At 36.8% G+C, this 22,084-nt stretch overlaps 1 protein-coding gene across 6 annotated transcripts in view; it reads left to right on the top strand.

The window, feature by feature from the left end:
• The window catches only part of LOC136866097 (ras-related protein Rab-30), a 159,326-nt gene that overhangs the window by 123,239 nt on the left and 14,003 nt on the right, over window positions 1-22,084 (top strand). For 2 of the 6 annotated variants that reach the window (XR_010859489.2, XR_010859488.2), the window contains exon 6: window positions 11,380-11,608. The exons of 1 other annotated variant lie outside the window; for it this stretch is intronic. Coding sequence is in view for 3 of the 5 variants with exons in the window: in XM_067142761.2 (XP_066998862.2) it covers window positions 8,653-8,778 (126 nt within the window). In the remaining 2 variants the exon portion in view is untranslated. Of the gene's footprint in view, window positions 1-8,652; window positions 8,846-11,379; window positions 16,187-22,084 lie in introns of those variants that run through there. 3 more of the 6 variants (XM_067142765.2, XM_067142762.2, XM_067142761.2) reach the window with 3 other exon arrangements.

Below are 22,084 nucleotides of genomic sequence, written 5' to 3'. Positions count from 1 at the left end.
AGCTCGGTAGTGCTCTGTGGAAGACATAAACACTACAGTTACTTTCACTGTTCAATATTCAATCAGTTTTAATTTATACACAAAACATATGTTATTTGAATGAAACTTTCATATCTGATCTAGTCTCCATTATCAGAATTGTTGCAGTTTATGACCACATGCATCTTAAGATTGTTGAATGAGAATTCCCTCCTGTTGTCGTCGAGTATCGTCTTGTAGCAAGAAAGACTTCTTTCGACATCACATGATGTACCGGGAGCGTACTTGAATAGAGTTAAATCACTTGGAGAAAATTCCTGGAAATCTGCAGATGAAGGGTTTCCACAAAGAATGTCACTTATTCCATGCAGGTACACAAGTCCGCTATTTTTTTTCAGTACATTTTCTACACACCCTAGATGCTATTGTTCCTTTCGCATGCTTTAATTCCTGTTCAATGCACTTTACAACATCCAGTGCATCACTTAGTTCTGCACCTGAAACTTCCAGTTGCGTGATTACTCCAGATAAAGAATTAAAATTGGACTTTATGTATACCAGGTCCGCTTTTAATGTAGTGCTTGAAATTAAATCTTGAGTGGTTTTTATGGAGGACGATTCTGCAGGATCAAAAGACTTCACGATCTTCTCACCGACATCTAAATTGTTGCAATAGTACACTGTGGCATCAAGCCAAGTCCCCCATCGTGTTATAACTGGCTGGGGAGGTAGGGGTATTGAAGATGCTTCTTGAAATTTCTGAACGTGAAGTGGAGCTTTGACAAACACTTTCTTACAGCAATATTAATTTATCAACTTCAGGGTAGCTACTTCTAACTTCTTCAGCTGCCCTATGCAAGGCATGTGCAAGACATGTCATATGTATCATTTTCGGGTATAGCATTTTAAGTCCCTTGGCTGCCTTCACCATATACGGAGCAGCGTCAGTTACAAATAGAAAAATGTGCTCTCTGTTTGCCCCGTTTGGCCACAACAGATTCATTGAATTGTCGAAGAGAACTGCAATGGCGGGATGGTTTGTCTTCTCTAGCACTTCACATGTCAGGAGAACGTATCTCCAGGACGGTCTTCCTTCAGCGTGCCAACAGTCACATTTGCTACATATCTTCCATCTACATCTGTGGTCTCGTCTATTGAAACCCGTATTTTACTGTCTCCCACGCCACGCCTTATTATATCCAACACCTCTTCATAACAAGGGGTCAGATAAGTCCTTCCTGAGAGTAGATTCGTTGGGAACAGGATGCTTTGTATATTTTTCAAGAAACTGTCTGACGCTTCGGCTATTAGGTTTCTTTAAAGGAATATTAGACAAAACTATCATCTTGCAGAGATCTTGTGAAAATTGTGAACACTGTGAACTTGATGTCGGGGTTTCGAATAGCAGACGTTGCCTATTTTTAAGTGCAGAATATCTGGTTACACAGAGAAGCGTTTTTCAGCAGTAACTTTTACCTCACAATTTACAGAATATCACTCCATCCGTACTGAATATGTTTTCACCAAACTCATGAACAAAACTTTGCAACATCCCACAAATTGAGACTTTCGTTTTAGGCATATTGAACTGAATGACTGAAGCTCCCTAATGACCAAGGTCATTCAGTGTGTTGAAGGTGGCAGAGGGAAGGGCGAAGAAGAGAGATAAGAACAGTGACAAATAACTGCAGAATTACCTCTGCTTCCATGTAAATGTAAACAATAGCCCGGTTTCCAGGAATTGACCCAGCTAGCAAACAATAGCTCCTACCTGTTAGAAACATTCCATACAGTACTTTAGAATGGTTCTTCAGTAGTATATTCCAGTATATATAGTATATTAAAGAAATAGTTAGAAATGGCTGTGGAAGTAAGGAGTTGAACGAAATTGCTAGGAAATTGAATCTAGCAAAGAAGTCTGCTAAGGAGAACATGATGGCAAGCATAATTGGTGGCCACACTAATTTTAGTGAAAAATGGAAGAGTATGTATAGGTACTTTAAGGCAGAAACAGGTTCCAAGAAGGCCATTCCAGGAATCACTAATGAACAAGGGGAGTGTGTATGTGAGGATCTTCAAAAGGCAGAAGTATTCAGTCAACAGTATGTAAAGATTGTTGATTACAAGGATAATGTCCAGATAGAGGAGGTGACTAATACTAAAGAAGTATTAAAATTTACCTATGACAGCAATGACATTTACAGTAAGATACAAAAGTTGAAAACTAGAAAAGCAGCTGGTATTGATAAGGTTTCGGGGGATATACTAAAGACAATGGGTTGGGATATAGTACCATATCTGAAGTACTTGTTTGATTATTGTTTGCATGAAGGAACTTTACCAAATGAATGGAGAGTTGCTATAGTAGCCCCTGTATATAAAGGAAAGGATGATAGACATAAAGCTGAAAATTACAGGCCAGTCAGCTTGACATGCATTGTATGTAAGCTTTGGGAAAGCATTCTTTCTGATTATATAAGACTTGTTTGCAAAAGTAATAACTGGTTTGATAGAAGGGAGTTTGGGTTTAGGAAAGGTTATTCCACTGAAGCCCAACTTGTAAGTTTCCAGCAAGATATAGCAGATATCCTGGATTCAGGAGGTCAATTGGATTGTATCGCGATTGATCTGTCTAAGGCATTTGATAGGGTAGATCATGGGAGACTACTGGCAAAAATGAGTGCAATTGGATTTGACAAAAAAAGTGACTGAATGGGTGGCTATGTTTCTAGAAAACAGAACTCAGAGAATTAGAGTAGGTGATGCTTTATCTGTCCCTGTAAAAATTAAGAGGGGAATTCCTCAAGGCAGTATTATTGGACCTTTATGTTTTCTTATATATATAAATTAGCAAGATACCCATGCTTCGCTATGGTATTATACTGAAATTTATAATTGAATGCTTATTGTTTTATATATAATCAGCCGAAATTCACGATCTGACTGGTTTTCTGAGAGAATCCGCCAAATTTCGCAATCTGACTCGTTTCCTAATAGATTACGGTAAGTTTCCTCCCATTTTTCAATCTTTCTTTCCAGGAATCGATTTCGTACTTCCCGGGCTAGGTCCAGGTATTCCACCCGGTCAGTTGGGTCCCTAAATCTTTGCCATCTTTTCCTATAAGCATTTTTAATATGGATCAAATCCTTGAGGAGATCCGGCGTGGTTTCGTCTTGGGTGCCTTGGCGGTACTGAACCCGCGGCCGGACTGCATTCTTAGTCATTACCCGTCCAGGACCCGTCTCCAGCGCGGTCTGCACATTTGGCGATGGTCCAGAACATTATTATTATTATTATTATTATTATTATTATTATTATTATAGATATTCTGGACCCCATAGAAAGATGCAAGACCGCTACTTGGTGGTAAATTACATCTGCTGCCATTGTCATTGTTGACATTGTGACCAGCACCATTGTCGCGCGTAGGCAAGTGTGCGGGATTTCTGGCGATACGAATAACATACTTCCGTGTATTATTGACCTTATTATAGAGGTGAACAATTGGACGGTCAATCTCATTCCTATCGTTTATTTCAAAGGTGTTTAAATTTTTATTTATATGCCAGGAGAATCTACTGTAATCTAAGAACGTTCTCCGAAGAAAAAGATGGCTCTTGAAAACGAACCCAGGAAAGATTAAAAATGATCGATTTATGATCAGAATAAGTACATCAAAATCTACAGCCTGTTTCCATTCGGCAGGGTCAGGAATGGAATGAATAAAGCCCCCATCTAGCGGCGACAGTCAGAATTGTGCCGGCTGCCAAAGCCTGTCGCACTCCTCTGGGGCAATGGATAATGAATGACAAATGAAATTAAATGATATTGGACAGTGTGCTGGAATGAATGGTGACAGGAAAAACCGGAGTAGCTGGAGAAAATCTGTCTCGCCTCCATTTTGTCCAGCACGAATGTCACGTGGAGTGACCGGGCTTTGAACCACGGAACTGAGCTGTGGGAGGCCGGCGCGCTGCCACCTGAGCAACGGAGGCTCTTTATAAGTACATTATGAACAGTAAAACAACTGGACTCGCCTCCTTTTACACCCCACCGCCATCAAGTTTATTTACCCCCACCCCACAAAAAATTAAAAGAAGGCATGTTTGTGTTTAAAGGAGATTCCAAACACTAATGTTCACGTCTATTACCTTCAGCTTTGGGATATAAGTATCCCCATAAAAATAATTCAATTTATTTCACTCCTTTTCACACTCCTCCCCCCCCCCCCAAAGTGAATTTTCCGGCAAAAAACTTGTTTTTTGAATAGTAAAGGATCTTCTAAATACCAGTTATCACAACTCTAACTTCTTCAGTTTTTTATTTCTGTGTCCTCATGAAAGGAATTCAACCCCATTTTACTCCCGCCCCCAAGATGATTTCCCCCCCAAAATGCGTTTTTCTTTGTTTTTAAACGTGAGACAAATACCAGTTTTCACGTCTGTAACAACTTTAGTTTTTATTAGATGAAAGTATTCTCATACAATTAAGTCAATTAATTTTTCAATTCTTTCACCTCCCTCCCCCTCACTTCATTGGATTTTCTGAGAATACGTGTTTCTTTACTTTTAAAGCAGATTCCAAATACTAAATTTCACGTCTGTAACATCTTCATTCTTGAGATATCTGTAGCCTAATTAAAATAATTCAACACCATTTTCAGACACTTTTACCCCCCCCTCCCTTTCCACCCAAGTGGTATTTTGGAAAACTAAAAATACACGTTTCTTGATTTTTAATAGAGATAAAAAATACCATTTTTCATTTCTGTAACATGTTAAGTTTTTTCAGATATACTGTACAAATTCTCATTTTAAAATTTCACCCCCTTTTTAGTTCCCCTTAAGTGGAGTTTCCAAAAACAAATCACCTATGTTTCTTTACATTTACAGGAGATTCCAAATACCACTTTTTACGTCTGTAACATTTTACGTTTCTCAGGTATTCTGTAGATATAATCTTTCAAATAATTCACCCCAATTTGTCACTCCTGTTTAACTACCATTAATTGGATTTTCCAAAAAAAAAAAAAAAACACATGTTTCTTTAATTTTAAAGAAGATCCCATATACAAATTTTCAGTTCTGTAATATCTTCAGTTTCTGAGATATATGTATCCTCATTAAAGGCGTTCAACCCATTATTCACCCTTTTACACCCCTCCTATTGGGATTTACAGAACACAAAAAAATATGTGTTCCTTTATTTTTCAAGGAGATTCTAAATATCAATTTTTACATGTGCAGACTTTTAAAGTTTTGAGATATAGATACAGACATTTTAAAAATTCACCCCCTTTTCACCCCCATTAATTGGATTTTCCAAAAACAAAAAAAATACGTATTTCTTTATTTTTAAAGGAGATCCCAAACACCAATTTTCAAGTCTGTAATATCTTCAGTTTCTGAGATATATGTATCCTCATTAAAGGCATTCAACCCGTTTTCAGCCCTTTTCATCCCTCCTATTGGGATTTTCCGAAAACAAAAAAAATACGTTTTTCTTTATTTTTAATGAAGATACTAAATACCAATTTTTACATCTGTAAACTTTCAAAATTTTGAGATATAGATACTCATTTTAAAAATTCACCCCCCCCCCTTTTCACCCTCCCATTAATTGGATTTTCCAAAAACAAAAAAATACGTGTTTCTTTATTTTTAAAAGGGATCAACAGTACAAATCTTCAGGTCTGTAATATGTTCAGTTTCTGAGATATGAGTACCGGTATCCTGATTAAAGGCATTCAACCCCTTTTTCACTCTTTTTCACCCCTCCTATTGGGATTTTCTGAAAACAAAAAAAATACGTATTTCCCTATTTTTAAAGAAGATTCTAAATGCCAATTTTTACATCTGTAAACTTTTAAAGTTTTGAGATATAGATACACTCATTTTAAATTTTCACCCCCCGTTTTCACCCCCTTAGCGACGGAATATCCAAAAATCCTCTCTTAGCGAGCACCTACATGTTAATTTGAATGTATCCCCAAAATTTCATTTCTGTATGTCCAGTAGTTTTGGTTTGGCGATGATGAATCAGTCAGGACAAGTTACTTTATAGATATGTGTAAAGAAGTGGAATCAGAGATAAGGCTTTTCGCAGATGTTATTCTGTACAGGGTAATAAATAAGTTACAAGATTGTGAGCAACTGCAAAATGACCTCGATAATGTTGTGAGATGAACGGTAGGCAATGGTATGTTGATAAATGTCAGGTTGTGAGTTTTACAAATAGGAAAAGTCCTCTCAGTTTTAATTACTGCATTGATGGGGTGAAAGTTCCCTTTGGGGATCATTGTGAATACCTAGGTATTAATATAAGGAAAGATCTTCATTGGGGTAATCACATAAATGGGACTGTAAATAAAGGGTACAGATCTCTGCACATGGTTATGAGAGTATTTTGGGGGTTGTAGTAAGGATGTAAAGGAGACAGCTTATTTGTCTCTGGTGAGACCCCAACTAGAGTATGGTTCCAGTGTATGGGACCCTTACCAGGATTACTTGATTCAGGAACTGGAAAAAATCCAAAGAAAAGCAGCTCGATTTGTTCTGGGCGATTTCCAACAAAATAGTAGCGTTACAAAAATGTTGCAAAGTTTGGGCTGGGAAGACTTGAGAGAAAGGAGACGAGCTGCTCGACTAAGTGGTATGTTCTGAGCTGTCAGCGGAGAGATGGTGTGCGAGGACATCAATAAACGAATAAGCTTGGATGGTGTCTTTAAAAGTAGGAAAGATCACAATATGAAGATAAAGTTGGAATTCAAGAGGACAAATTGGGGCAAATATTCGTTTACAGGAAGGGGAGTTAGGGATTGGAATAACTTTCCAAGGGAGATGTTCAGTAAATTTCCAATTTCTTTGCAATCATTTAAGAAAAGGCTAGGAAAACAACAGTAGGGAATCTGCCACCTGGACGACTGCCCTAAATGCAGATCAGTAGTGATTGTCTATCCTGAAAAATAATTTCTAGAGCTTATTCTGATTTTTATAAAATGAAATTCAGATGAAAATTAGCAAAATATGCTGTTATAATGATATTTTGTTCAAAATATGCCATAAAACTTAAGAAAGCCTAAATATGCATTTATATGCCCAATAAAACCTGTTTAATTTTTATTATCATGCTTGGAAATGTGTTGAAAATTCACGGCTGTAAGATATAATGTTAAGGGAAAAAATATGACTTGTCATAGAAATCGACCCCCTAATTATAAGTAATAAAAACTGCTCTATAGTTTTACTGTAGTTTTTGAATTCACAGTTCTATAGTTTTATTTCTGTAAATTATCATAATCATTAATTTATGTAGTAGGGTTGTCAGTCATGTTTAACAAATTCCTGAAATTGGAATAATGCAAATCAAAATTAACAGTATTTTAGGACTCGTGTATATATAATACAACAGAAAAAGCATGTGAAAACATTTTTTTTTTTTTTTGCTAGGGGTTTTACGTCGCACCGACACAAGATAGGTCTTATGGCGACGATGAAAACATTTTACAAAGTATAAAACATACTTTCCTGAAACAGGATTGTCCATAATTCAAAATACGTAATATAAAGTACAGGGTTATTTTAAATTAATTACCTGAAAATAACATAAAATAATTCTGTATACAAAATGATTTTATGTACAGTAGTTTATTTCCAATGCATAAATTGACGTACCATCAAGATTTGTTGGCAGTGATTTACAGATGTTCAGTGTGGCTCCCTTTTATCATTCGGCAGATATCCCACCTGTACGATAGCACAGATATGCGTGAGCATGTCCACATCTACCCAAACAATCGCAGCATTGATCCATTGTTGCAATTCATGGAGAGTTGTTGGAAGTGGAGGGATGTACACATCTTTCACGTAACCCCACAGAGAAAAATCCAGTAGCATTAAATCGGGAGATCGTGGTGGCCAGGCTATGTTTCCATCACTTCCAATCCAAGCAGGAGTGGTGTGGGGTAGGTATGTAGTGACCTCGCGGTGGTAATGAGGCAGTGCCCCATCTTGTTGGAAAATAAAATTTTCTCTTCTCTTGCAGCTGTGGCATCAGGTAATTTTGCAACATATCTAGATAGGTTGTGCCAGTCACAGTCTTCTCATGATAAAAGAATGTTCCATACACTTTTGCAGAACTTAAAGCACAAAACACATTCAGTTTTGCTGAGTCCCAGGTATGTTTCTGGCAGTCTGTCAGTTTGTGTGTGTCCCATATCCTCATATTATGGGGATTTACTGTTCCATTAAGGTGAAAGGTCGCTTACAACTACACACAAGCCTATTAAGAAAACTATAGTCTTCTTTCATCCTTTACATCATGTCCACACAGAACTGATACTGTTTCTGTTTGTCACAAACACTCAACGCCTGACCCAGTTGCAACCTATACCCCTTACATTGCAGCTGTCGTCATAAAATTCTCCATACCTTATGTTGTGGAATGGCCAGCTCCAAACTTACTCTAGGTGTAGACTTCTTTGGACTTCGTTCATACATTCCTCTCATGGCTTCCACAACGAGGGCATTCCTGTCCTTTCTCTTGATGTGTCACACTACCTGTTTTCACGAATCGGTTATACCATGCTTTGAGAGTTCATCTGCTGTTTGGAGCTTTCTGATACTCTGCTCTGAGACATCTTTGTACGGTAATTTGCGATTTTGTTTCATGAGACCACAGACAACATTGCGCACGTTCCACAGTGTTGTACACCTCCATGGCGACTTCATCACGTTTCCCACCAGTTGAGCGAGGAGAATGCATGGAGTGAAGTCTCACCTAGGTCAAAAACTTGGTGATATGGCGCGAGGTATGACATGCGTCTGAATAAATTTTGATCAATAGTTTTGGAATTATTCATTGATACTTCCAGGTAAGTAATTTGGAATAACCCTGTATTTTATTTCACGATAACAGTTCATCTGTGCACAAACATTTCTAAAGACAATTTGAGCTAGATATCCTTTGTTTGTTTGTTTGTTTGTTTGTTTGTTTGTTTGTTTGTTTGTTTGTTTGTTTGTTTGTACACTCCTGTTCATAAAATCCAGAACACCTTGAAAGACTAGAGATAGGAAGCTCATATTCCCAGGACTAGTGCATTAATATGTTCTGAAGAAATGATTAGCATTTGAACCATGTCGGCCCTCAGGTTCAAGGTCCACATCAATATCTCGGCGCACCACCACCGACTGGTAAAATGTGCCTGCGGCTCTCGTTGTTGTTATAAACCGAAGGTAATGGATCAGTGTGACTTGAGCAGACATGCAGGATGCCTTTCAGGTGTATGCGAAAACCGTACCATCAAATGAGTTTGAAAGAGGACGCTTTATTGGCATGACCATACGTCCAGGAAATTGCTGCTCGTGTGGGACGAAGTGTGTCGGCAGTGCAACAGGTGTGTACAGAATGGTTCGCCGAAGGCCGTAGAACATGACGAGATGGGTTTGGTCGTATCTCCCAGTCCACCCATCAAGAAGATCAACACCCCGTCCAAATAGCATTGCAGGACAGATCTGTGTTCTCCTCAGCTCTGGCGCAACAGTGGAACAGTGTAACACATCGTTCACTATCAGGAGTGACAATCTGTCGCCGTTTATTACGGTATGGGTTACCAGCGCGTCGTCCATTTCTGCACCTACCTTTGACTAATGTGCATAAACATGCTAGACTGCAATGGTGTATGGAACGACATAACTGGAGACAGGAATGGCAGCAGGTAGTGTTTTCGGACTAATCCAGGTTCTGTTTGTTTGAAAATGATGGCCGCATTTCAGTTTGCCGCAGACAGGGGGAGAGGCATCATATTGACTGCATTCACACAAGATATACAGCGCCAGCTCAAGGCCTTATGGTGTCGAGTGCTATTGGGTACAACCAGAAATCACATTTGGTGCATGTTCAGGGCACTGTGACCAGTTTGACCTACGTGAATGACATCCTGCGACCCGTAGCCATACCCTTTCTGCACGACACCCCAGGCGCCATATTTCAGCAGGACAATGCGCGACCACGTGTTGCTGCACGAACACGTGCCTTCTTGTTCACAGAATGTCAGACTGTTGCCCTGGCCTGCCCAATCACCGAACTTGTCGCCAGTCAATGTGTGAGAGATGGTAAAACGATGGGTGCGGCACTGTGACCCAATGCCAACCATCAAAGATAAACTGTGGAACCAGGTGAATGCAGAATGGATGGCTATACCCCAGGACGCCATTTGCGCCTTATACGTGTCGATGCCATCACGCATGGAACAAGTTATCGGTGCCCATGGAGAACGCAGTGTCTACTAGGCAACAGGACACATGCTGAACCTGGGTGACTGAAATGCTAATTGTTTCTGCAGAACATACTAATGAACATATCCTGTGAATATGAACTTCCTATCTCTAGTCTTTCTAGGCGTTCTGTTTTTTATGAACATGAGTGAATTTATGTACGTATGTATGTCTATCCCTTAGTCCCATTTCCTGTTCTGGAGTCAGAGATTGGGTAAGATGAAATTAAATGGCATGGTTTTTACAGCTGGTTGCCTTTCCTGATGCCATCTTTGGTTGAGGAAGCTAGATATTGTTTGCTTGTTTGAAATGTGATATATCTTACAGGCAGAAAAAAGTTTAGTGGTTTTAGTCATAAAACAGTGATATTGGCAACATTAAATTTTATTCAGAATATTAAAGTTAGCGATGTAAATATAGGTCAATTCCACCTCAGTTTACATGTCTAATGACATAGAGGTGGAATTGACGTATATTTACATCCAAGTGATTCAGATTGTTAAAGAGGCTATGGAAGAGTCATAAAGTATATAAATTGAAAACATTACTGTGTAAGGTCCAATTGTATTGGTGTCTTGACAAATAGGGCAAATTAGTTTTATAATATACTTCATGGCATTACATAAATTTTATCTTAAAAATATGTATGTGTTAACAACAGTAGTCTGAAAGTGAGTGAAACTTTGCAGTTACATACTTTTTCTTTTAACATCACGGCAGTGTATCCCCTCGCTCCTTTTTACGGAATCTGATAACCTGTTTTATGTTGTGTTTGTGGATATTGAGTGTGTTGCAAAGATTATTTTTGTACTCCGTCTGGAAATAGAATTTCATTTCTGTATTTGCCTGTGAGTGAGTGAGTGAGTGAGTGAGTGAATATGGGGTTATTGACTAGTGCCAGTACTAGGATTGAATCTTGGGATCTCTCAATCATTCATCCACAACTGAGATGGTTAGACACTGACTTTATAACACTGTAATCTGCATTCATATCTAATAATTGACATTTCCAGGGGGTGCATTCTGGTAATTCTACTCTTGATATGACACTTGAAGATTAAATAGATTATTATATAAGGATTTTAATTTTCAATTTTTAAAATGATTTTAATTACTTCTTTTCAGCAAGCAAGGTGCAAGGAACTTCCAAGGTATGATACCAGCTCACCAACAATAAATGGTAGAACAACAGTAATAGGTGATGGTAATTGTTGCAGTCGTATGTCCTAATATCAAATTTGCGACTGTAAATTACTCTTGAAAAGTAATTTCAACAGTGATGAGACTAAAGGGTTCTAGTTTATCTATGGCAATATGGCTGCTGGTATAGTGAAGTATACCTTTTCATTTTATGGTAATTACTGTTTAATTTTAGTTACAGAAATTTGTGAACAAACGAGATAACCTCGTTCTTCAAATTTCTCTTGAATAGAATGTTGTTTTCATTGTTCATAATTTTATCAAGTGACTTGATGAAGGAAAGAGTATGAAAATTTGATACATCCTGTACCTTCCCTTGTTAGAGGGAATATTCTGTACCAGGAGAGAAGTGGGGAATTTCTTTTGCTTTTGCAATCTCAACTTCTGTTTTAGCAAATAAATTATTCAGTCAGAATGTCAATACATTTTGAAGATAAAACATAGGTTGTACTTTTCTACCAAATGAATAGGAGGAGGATAAAGAAATAAAGTAAGAAAACTTGGTTACCAGGAAAAGTAGAGCATAAATAAAATTTATCTTGGTGAGTTTTGTTTTGAAGTATGATGATTGACTAACAATATTTCTTTTGGTTTGAAGCAAAAGCCCAAATTCAGTAAGATTAAAAAATTAGTGTTTTATAGATGATTTAGCAGTAATATTGGTTATTAAGAGCCTCCGTGGCTCAGACAGCAGCGTGTCGGCCTCTCACCACTGGATACCGTGGTTCAAATCCCGGTCTCTCCATGTGAGATTTGTGCTGGACAAAGCGGAGGCGGGACAGGTTTTTCTCCGGGTACTCCGGTTTTCCCTGTCATCTTTCATTCCAGTAACACTCTCCATTCTCAATTCATCACTACTATCAGTCATTAATAAATCACTTTGGGAGTGGCGACCCCATCGTACTAATAGCCTATATCTGCTTCATTCATTCCATCCCTGACCTGGTCAATGACTGGAAAACAGGTTGTAGGTTTTCATTTTCATTTTCATTGGTTATTAAAACTTTTTACCTATCTGTTTTGTTACCTTCCAGTATTTATCTGTGGGTTGTGTTATATTAGTGAAAGTGCCTGATAATGCTGGAACTTCACTTTATTCTTCTCCCCTGCCCTTATTTTACCTGCTTAAAATAAGTATACTACTTATTCCAGTATTTGTACATATGTATTTATTTCTAAAGTATTATTCATCTTGTTCTGAAACAACCACTGCATTCATCAGTCCTTCATAATTCTGCTAGAGCATTGTTGATAATGAATATTACATGTACCAACATATTTGACCACAGCTTCTTCATACTTTTCTGTTGACCGGAAGTTTTAGTATATGAAGCTGTATATATATATGTGTTCTTTTTTGTGCTCTGGTTTGCATAATAGATGGTTATTATGTTTTATATTACTGACCATTGTTTTGACTGTGATAAATATTAATATGTTTAGTTAAGTTATTTTTGGACTACTTTCATGTGATAGTTTTGTGTGTGCACACATTTCGAATGGATAGTATGTCTAACTAATATACTGTCAGTTGCATTTCTTATTTAAATAATCTTAGTAAAACAAATTTAGATTTTCATTTTTCTTCAGCTGCTTTTAGTTGCCTATTCATTTACTCATACATTGCCTCCAAAGTTATGTCATGCCCATGTGTCACTCATAAAGGGTATTGTAATTGCTGGTCCATTGTGTCTTCTTTGCTGACATTCTTAGTGTACAGTTTCTGCTGATACATTGACTTGAATGATCTGTAGACCTTAAATTATAGCCTAAATGTCTTGTGGCTTTGTCTTCAGCAAATGATTTCTGGAGAGCGTACTATATTTTGAACAAAGTACAATATGTCTCCTTCTACCTTATCTTGAAATGTAATCATTGACCAGTTGTTCAGTCAACATTTTTAAAGTTTATTTTTTAAATAATTATTTTAATTATTTCTGAAATTGTTATGAGTTGGTATCTGTTAACTACAAATGCACTTTTCTCTTGTTATCACACTTGAGATTTTTATACTTAATTTAATATTTCATCACAAACACATTGAAATCACAATTACAGAAGGTGTATATTTCCATGTCAGAACACTAAACATTGTTGCTAATGTAATCAGCAATATTACGCTTTAATAGTTACTTCTTTTTGCTCATTCTTGCTCCATCTACCATATCTATAGTGTTACAAACACAATATTACCAACCAGCTGTTGTGGTTCATTTATCCTCAGTCTGTGCTATATCCAGAGTAGGGAAGTAATTAAGTAAAAGTAATTGAATTATTTGTAATTTGTTTCTTTAAGTAAAATTGTAATAGTTAGATTCTAGTAATTGTCACTTTCTAGTAACTGATATACATAGCATGAAGCAGAAAAGGGAAAGAATGAATTATGATGAAGATAACTTTTTAAGTTCTACCACAGCAGAACCAGTAGCTTTAACAGATCTGAATGAGGTACTTTCTTACCTCTCCATTACTTCCATATTTATAACAACAATGTTCTTAAAATTAATCACAGGTATTCCTTCAAGTGCTCCTGTAGAGTGTCTTTTCAGTAAATGAACAGATTAACTTTCCCTGAAAGACATCGAGGCTTAGCGTTGAGAATCTTAGGAACCAATTCATTTATTTGTGAAGTAAACGGCAAATTATTTGAAAGGCTAAAAGTCATTAAGTAAAATAAAAATGGTGGGAAAAGATAATTTCAAAAATCCCAAGGTAACATTAATACCAACACTAGCTTTTTACTGCATCCATACACGTGACGCCTAGTGATGATAGCCACTTAATGTCTCTACTCTAAATAAAAACAGGAAACAAAACAGAAAATACACAAAATGAAGTAATATCTCCCATACAAACTTTGTGTTATTCCAGTCCCATGTAAAAAAATGTCGCTGATTTCCATAAGGCTAGCATTCTGTAAAATAATTGTAATTTTACTGATTACTTGTTGAAAAAATAATTTGTAATTATAATTGGGTACGATATTGCTCATGAAGTGTAATTCAGCCCAATTATTTTTGTCTTGTACTTTTCCCATCACGGGCGGTATCCATGGTGTAGGAAATACATATTCTACAAGCAACGGAAGAGTTAATTTTAAATTTTTATACCCGCAGATGAGTCTTCTCTTTGTTGGAAGTTTCCTCCTGGTCTACACTGTCTTTTAGTTTTATGGATTGAAAATTATTTTGGTATTTGCAATTAATCTGCCATTATAAATTACTGGGACAGTAAGTTCATACATTACTCTTAGTCTCTTTTGATTTTTCTCGACTAGACTGAAATATATTTGGACATTGATTCTAGCAATAGTAAACTAAATCATACAGCCGTGGTCCATCTTTTCGTTACTTGATCAACTAAGCATTTCCTATTCATTTGGTCAACTGTGTCGACTCCTCCTGTTGCTATGTTGTAGTCTAAAACCATGCATCTGAGTGGCTCAGGCGGTTGAGGCGCTGGCCTTCTGACCCTAACTTGGCAGGTTCGATCCTGACTCAGTCCGGTGCTATTTGAAGGTGCTCAAATACGTCAGCCTCGTGTCGGTAGATTTACTGGCATGTAAAAGAACTTGTGCGGGTAAAATTCTGTCACCTCAGCGTCTCTGAAAACCTTAAAGTAGTTTGTGGAACGTAAAGTAATTATTACATTATTATTATTACATGTTAATTGACCAACTTCGTCCATCTGGACCTGGGTTAGTAATGATCATCAACCATCATCAATCGGAGTTCCCATTACTCCTCTATATTTAGAATTCCATCATTCTGTTCGTTAAAATCATGGGACGATACTTTACAAACTCCATTCTTCTGTCACTGAAACTTAGGATATTTCTCGTTAGTATCCAGAATAATTCTTATTAACACTTTGATCTTGAATCATATGCTGATACATGCCTTTTATGAATTTTTCTTACACTAATTTATGTATATAAATATATTACATAAGTACAGTTATGCACGTATCTCTTTTAAATGTTTAATATTTTACACTTTAATTCTGTGTTTACTCATTAATTGCTGTAATTTATAATTTTATGTTCAGTTATCTTCTTTCAACCTTTTACACTTTAATTTTAAACTCAAATCTCAAACAATACCTTAATAAAGAATGAAAAGACTTCTTTGGAGAAAAAAAGTGCTTCATCCCAAAATCTTCTATATCTTTTTATTGACCTATTCCCGTTATATACGATCATTGATTTTCCCATAAATGTTACTTGTCATGATGCAACGACAGTATCCACCATTTTTGTTCCTGTCTTTTATATATTGCCTCGTAATAGGTCTCAGCATTTTACAAGAATATTGTAGGCTCCCTCGATTTTACTATTATTCTGCACTAAGAAACAAGAATAGAATTTCCTGATCATCATCTGGGTCCTCTTCCAAAAGTAGCATGTAGGCAACAAGATCCATTGGACAGAAAAAAAAAAACTGTTAAACATCATATCATTGCAAAGGTAGTATGTAGCATAAGCCTCAGACCTCTTGCCTCGCATGTGTCGAGTCTTAAAAACCAAGCCGTGAAAGTACTCTTTGGATGAAGAAGAAATTTTGTATGAAGATTTTGCTCTTTGGCCATTGTACTTTCTGTCCACCTAGTTTTACCATTTGTACCAACATGTAAACTACTTTCATCCTTTCTTTCAGCTTTACTTTTATTTTACTCTGAAAGATTTTTTGTTTCTGAGTCACTACCATGGTTAATTTATTTTTCTTGTTATTTCCCATGTAACTGATCAATACATTCTTGTTTCATTGAGGCTTTTTACTGAATCCATAGAAACATTCACAGACTCTTATTTATTTTATTGCTATTTGTTTTATGTCTCGCCAACACAGGCCTTACGGCGATGATGAGATAGGACTGGGAAGGAAGTTCAGTGGTCTTAATTAAAATACATCCCCAGCATATGGCTGGTGGGAAAATCGTAAACCATGGAAAACCCTTTTCAGGGCGGGTGACAGTGTTGTTAGAACCCACCATCTCCTGAATGCAAACACAAAGCTATGTGACCCAAACTTGCTCAGTCTTTGCAAGGTCTCTTCATGCATGTGTTTGCTGAATTTGGCCTTACAGTCAAGTTGCAGTGCATAATATCAGATAATTGCTGATAGACACAATATTTTTCATATTGATCTTGTTATTGACTCACAGGAGATAAATTATACTTATATTTTGATTGGTAAACCTGGACCTACATGCACTAATTGGTTAGATCTAAACACTGTGTTAGTAGTTTGGTGCAATATAATTGCCTTGAAAACTTAAGACGAAATTCTGAAATTGATTTAGGACGTATTTTAAAGGTATATATTGTTAAGGTGGGGCTGCCTAGCCAAGTTGGTAAAAGTGTGCTCTGTTCACCCGAAAGTACACGAGTTTTAATTCCCCATTAGAAAATCAAAAAATTTAAGAAACAATATTTCCATTTCTGAAGTGGCACATGGCCCTAAAGTTCACTCAGCCTACACCAAAAGTTAATTCCTAGTAGCAAAGGCAGTTGGGCATAGGGCTAACCACTCTATCCCACTCAGTTCTGAGATTATGGAAAGTTGAAGCCTATACCTTCCACTGCTCCAAGGATCTTCATGGCCTGTACGGAGATGGCTTTGCTTTTTCATATTATGATGAAAGAAAAGTGAAAGTAAGTTTTCCATAACCTCTAGGTCTAGAGCTAAAAAATAACTTGATTATAGTCCGTGGCTATTTTTGGCAGTTATTCTCATTGTAAATTTTTCTCCTTGTTTATAGCACATTTACTCCGGCCAAACACTGATATAATCTGGCAGCAACCTGGTTTCAGTTATACATCAGTAATGATTTTATGATATGTTTCACAAAGACTGTGTAAAATACAATGAAATTGATAAACATCATAATGCTAACTCATGAAGTTTAGGCAACAGTTAGTCTTTCTTTTTTTTAATTTGTAGTTTAACATTTTTCATAGCATTGCATTTTTAATCAATGTAGGTCATTTAAATGTGACTAGACTTCCTTTTTATTTTATTTTTCCCACTTATTTAACTTGCTCTCTAATAATAATTAATTATAAGGGTTGTTCAAGTAGTGGTGACAAGAGACTTTTTGAAAAGTTTCAAACACCTGAGAAGTGTAATCACAGAAAAATGGGAAAAGATAACTGTGGAAATTGGAAAGAGAGTACAACTAGCAAATGGCTTACAACAAAGTGTAAGAGATATACTGTAGAATCAAAAAGTTTAAAGGAAATGCAAAGTAGTTCTATATTTGGCTTATTGCATACCAGTACCAGTATTGATGCATGTAGCAGGACAGCAAGAAAATGAGATGAGAGTAGTGTTCAGGCATCTGATATGAAATTCCTTAGAGATATCGCAGAGAAGGCAAGAAAAGGTAGAATCAGAAATTAAGAGATTAGAAAGGGGATTGGAGTTTTAAACCTACAGGACAGGAGAGAAACAAGCAAGCTAAAATGGTATGGACACATGATACAAATGGGGAACACCAAGCTCCAAAGTAAGTATTCATGGAGAAACCAACAGAAAAGAGACCAGAAGAGCTAGAAACTCAAATGAAAGAAATTGATTCTTACAGTGGAGGAGGGTATAGAGAAGAGAGGAGAAAGAAGAAATATTGGAAGCGGGAAAAAAGAGGTGGAGAGACTGGCAACGGTGGAGGTCCTTGATTCATAACCTTACCCAGGAGAGAACTGGAAATGGTGGGAACTGAAGAAGAAGAAGAAGAAGAAGAAGAAGAATTCTCAGTTGAAACATAGACTGCTGCCTGGAAAATTACACTATATGTATCGGGCAAATTCCACTATGTCAGAACGATAGCATACTGATGATAGTTTTACAGTGTCTGTAGATAATCACCCACATTATTCGGACACTTGTCCCAAAGCTGAAGAAGTTTCTCTGTACTGTCTACAATAAAGGACACTGGTTACTGTTGAATCACTCTTCCAGAGCTTCAGTTGTCTGTGAATATCTGTCTTGCTTAAAAGTGTAATTTTTTAAAATGCAGTTTGTAGAGATGTAACAGGACTCTCATAAAATGCTATATTAAGGTTTAAAAGTTTCACCTGAATATTTCTGAGCAAGCTCAATAGATGAGTTGGTAAATTTATATTTCCCCAAACTTTTCAATGTGAGCCTACCTCTTAGAACTCTTGCTGTATGTGCAGCATCGTTAAAAGCTCTAGTATGAAATTGCTTCCACATTTTTTATAATTGCTGCATAATTTTCAGAGAAGACTACATGGAATATCTGCCCATGTTGTGGTTAAGATTTAAACCATGGTTCTGTACACAATTATTTTTGTGTGTTACTGTCTCCCCTAGGGGTGCTGGGGTGTCTTACCCCCACAGTACGTTTTTCCAGATAGTAAGTCATACAGGTACCAAGTTTGGTTGAGAGCTATGCTGGAATTTACAAACATTACATCCATAATCTCAATCATTTTAGATATTTTCTTTTTCACCCCTTCTTTCCCCCATGCTGATGGAGGATGAACTTGGACTTAAGTGGCATCCAGAGTGTTACTATTCATTTTGGTGATCCTGAATACTATGGATTCAACACAAATATCGGTCATTTTGTAATATTTTTTACATGTAACACCCTCCCCACCGCAAGGGGTGTTTTACCACCACAGCATTATTATTATTATTATTATTATTATTATTATTATTATTATTATTATTATTATTATTTTCAGATAATAAGTGACATGTGTACCAAGTTTGGTTGAGAGCTATGCTGGAGCATAAACAAATTCATTCATAATCTGCGTCAGTTTTTACCTTTTCTTTTTCACCCCTTCTCCCCCTTCAAGCCGATGGGAGCTGAACATGCACTTACACATCAGGAGTGATGTTATTCACCTCAGCAACCCCGAAAATTATGGATTTAACACTAATGTTGAATTTTTATTATTATTATTATTATTATTTTTATGTCATCCCCTCCCCACACCCCCAGTAATTTTTTCTAGATAGTCATGTGTATGAACTGTGTCTGGCCAGGTTCCCATACCATAGTATTGGAGTAGACCATGCAGCCAGCGACTCCACGCTGAATATCAGGCAGTGGTTAATTAACCTGACAAACAAGTTTGGTTGAAATAGCTTCATGCATTCCAGAACTACAAGTGGAGCATACTCACTCACCCACATACACCCACATAGGCAATATTTGATTATGACTACTCAAAGTTGACTGAATTTAGAGCCCTATCAATGCTTCATGGCTTGTCTGCAAGTAATTTTGGAGAGAATTAAACAAAAGTGAATCAGATGAGTCCTGGAGAACAGCCAGACGGACTGGACAAAGCTGTTTTTAGTATATTTTTTAAATATGATGATGGTTTAAGTACCCCTTCTCAGGAGGCCCTTATAAGCACCAACATTATTACGACTCAGCTACTCAACCATAGTATTCTTATCCCTTCTCCTCTAGGAGCAAAGCGACAGTGCGTTAGGCACTTCTGTGCTGTTTCTACTACAAGCAGTGACCTTGAACAATTAACCCAATAGTAAGACTTTAGGGTCGAGTAATGCTATGAACATCCCGCAAGAAGAGCCTACTGAAACTCAACCATTCACAGAGACCAATATCAGTTAACATGGTTTAAAGCCCATTCCGGGGCTCACTGCTCACTGCACTCTTCAACCCTGCATGTCGACTGAGAGGAGCATATAATGCAAGGAAGCAGCAAGCATGTTAGTGAAATATTAATATTTTATGTATATTACATAACTGAAAGTGTGAAAATTGTTTATAATTTTCAGTGTACTTAACAATGCCCCTGTTTCATTCTAAATTTAGGGAGTGCCAAAACTTTACACAGCCAAACTAAGGAAGTTATTCATAATGTGTATAAATTCTTGAAAAACCAAACACATCCTGCTGGAAACATATGCACTATTTAAAAGAAAATTGCTGAAGCAATGGGTATGTCGAAAACATCCATGTGCAATGTAATACGGGATGAATTAGATGATTTTGATAAATGCGTGGTCAGGCGTACGATTCATAGTTTTCATAATACCAAAGATGGGAGACCAACACTTGAAATGATCCATAGGAAACTGGTTGAGGATATACAGTTTAAAGGTGGTGTAAAAACACTAAACTTGATAGTTTGAGGCCAAGGTTTGCAATGGACGAAGTCATGCATAGAATATTCATGGAGAATCGTAATCTATGAGCTTCATATCCGTATTGATAATTCACACAAATGCAAAAAGGAGAATAATTCCACCTAATTGATACTTGTTTATTATTATTATTATTATTATTATTATTATTATTATTATTATTTAAGATACAGGACCGGTTTCGACCCTAGCAGGTCATCCTCAGCTGAGCACAATATACGTATAATGCATCGTGCAATTGCAAACATTACCATATCTAAAAAGGAATATCATGTGACTGTAACATGTCAGGTTGTACTCATGAGTAGGGTATTCGTCACATTGGAAGTTAAGTATATGTTATTATTTATCTATGTGATATACGTGAATGCACATCTATGAGAAGTGAATATTCCTGAACTTAAAACTAATTTATAAGTATTCATAAAATAACAACATATGCGTAAAACACTTTCATCCTTTAAATGTTTGAGTTTATGGCTTGCACTCTTTCTTGATTCTTCAGTCGAAACCGGTCCTGTATCTTTAATAATAATAATAATAATAATAATAATAATAATAATAATAATAATAATAAACAAGTATTGATTAGGAGGAATTCTTCTCCTCTTTGCATTTATACTTATGGAGAAGCCTGACATAAAGCTCCTACCTGTACAGTAAATAATGTGATACCGACAAGAGGGTAGGCCTATTGTTCGTACTGATGAGACATATTTGCATTGTTTGCACACTACGCGAAGCGCTTAGACTGCCGGTTCTCTTCATGCACTGAAGTCGCCTATCTCGAAAGGGCAAAGATTAATAGTGGTACATGCTGGTTCAAGTGCAGGTTTTATTCCAAATGCTTTGTTGGTTTTCAAATCCAGCCAAACGACAGGGGATTATTACGATATTATTACAATGTGATGAACTACAGAAACTATAAAAAAAATATCCTACAGAGAAATTAATTTCTAATTTGCCATCCCACTCTGTAGTTGTGGTTGATAATGCCTCGTGCCTAATGTCCAATATGAGCGCACATGCACATCATCTTCCCGAAAACTGTTATGGAGGATTGATTGACTGATAAGGGTATTCCGTTTTGTACAGAGATGATGAAACCTCAACTCTACACTTTGATTAAATCCCATAAACCACACTATAAGGCATATAAAATCAACAACTACTTGCTGCCTATGGACATACGATATTGCGTCCACCACTGTATCATCCACATTTGAACCAAATCAAAATTCTTTGGGCTCATGTTAAAAATTATGTAGCACACAAAAGAATGTTACTTTCAGACTTGATGAAAGAACATTGCTGATCGAAAGAATTGCGTCAACTGGAACAGAAGAATGATAGAGTTGATGTAGGCACGTAATTGATATTGAGAAGAAGTACATTGAGAACGATCATTTAATGGACGAAGTATCAGACCGCATAATCATTAATCTTTGGAGGGGGGTGGTGGAGGTAATGACAGTGGT

Source organism: Anabrus simplex, chromosome 3, assembly GCF_040414725.1.
Source record: "Anabrus simplex isolate iqAnaSimp1 chromosome 3, ASM4041472v1, whole genome shotgun sequence".
Taxonomy (NCBI): Eukaryota; Metazoa; Arthropoda; class Insecta; order Orthoptera; family Tettigoniidae; genus Anabrus; species Anabrus simplex.
The sequence above is the reverse complement of the archived record's forward strand: the minus strand, read 5'-3'. Positions and strand labels throughout refer to the sequence as shown.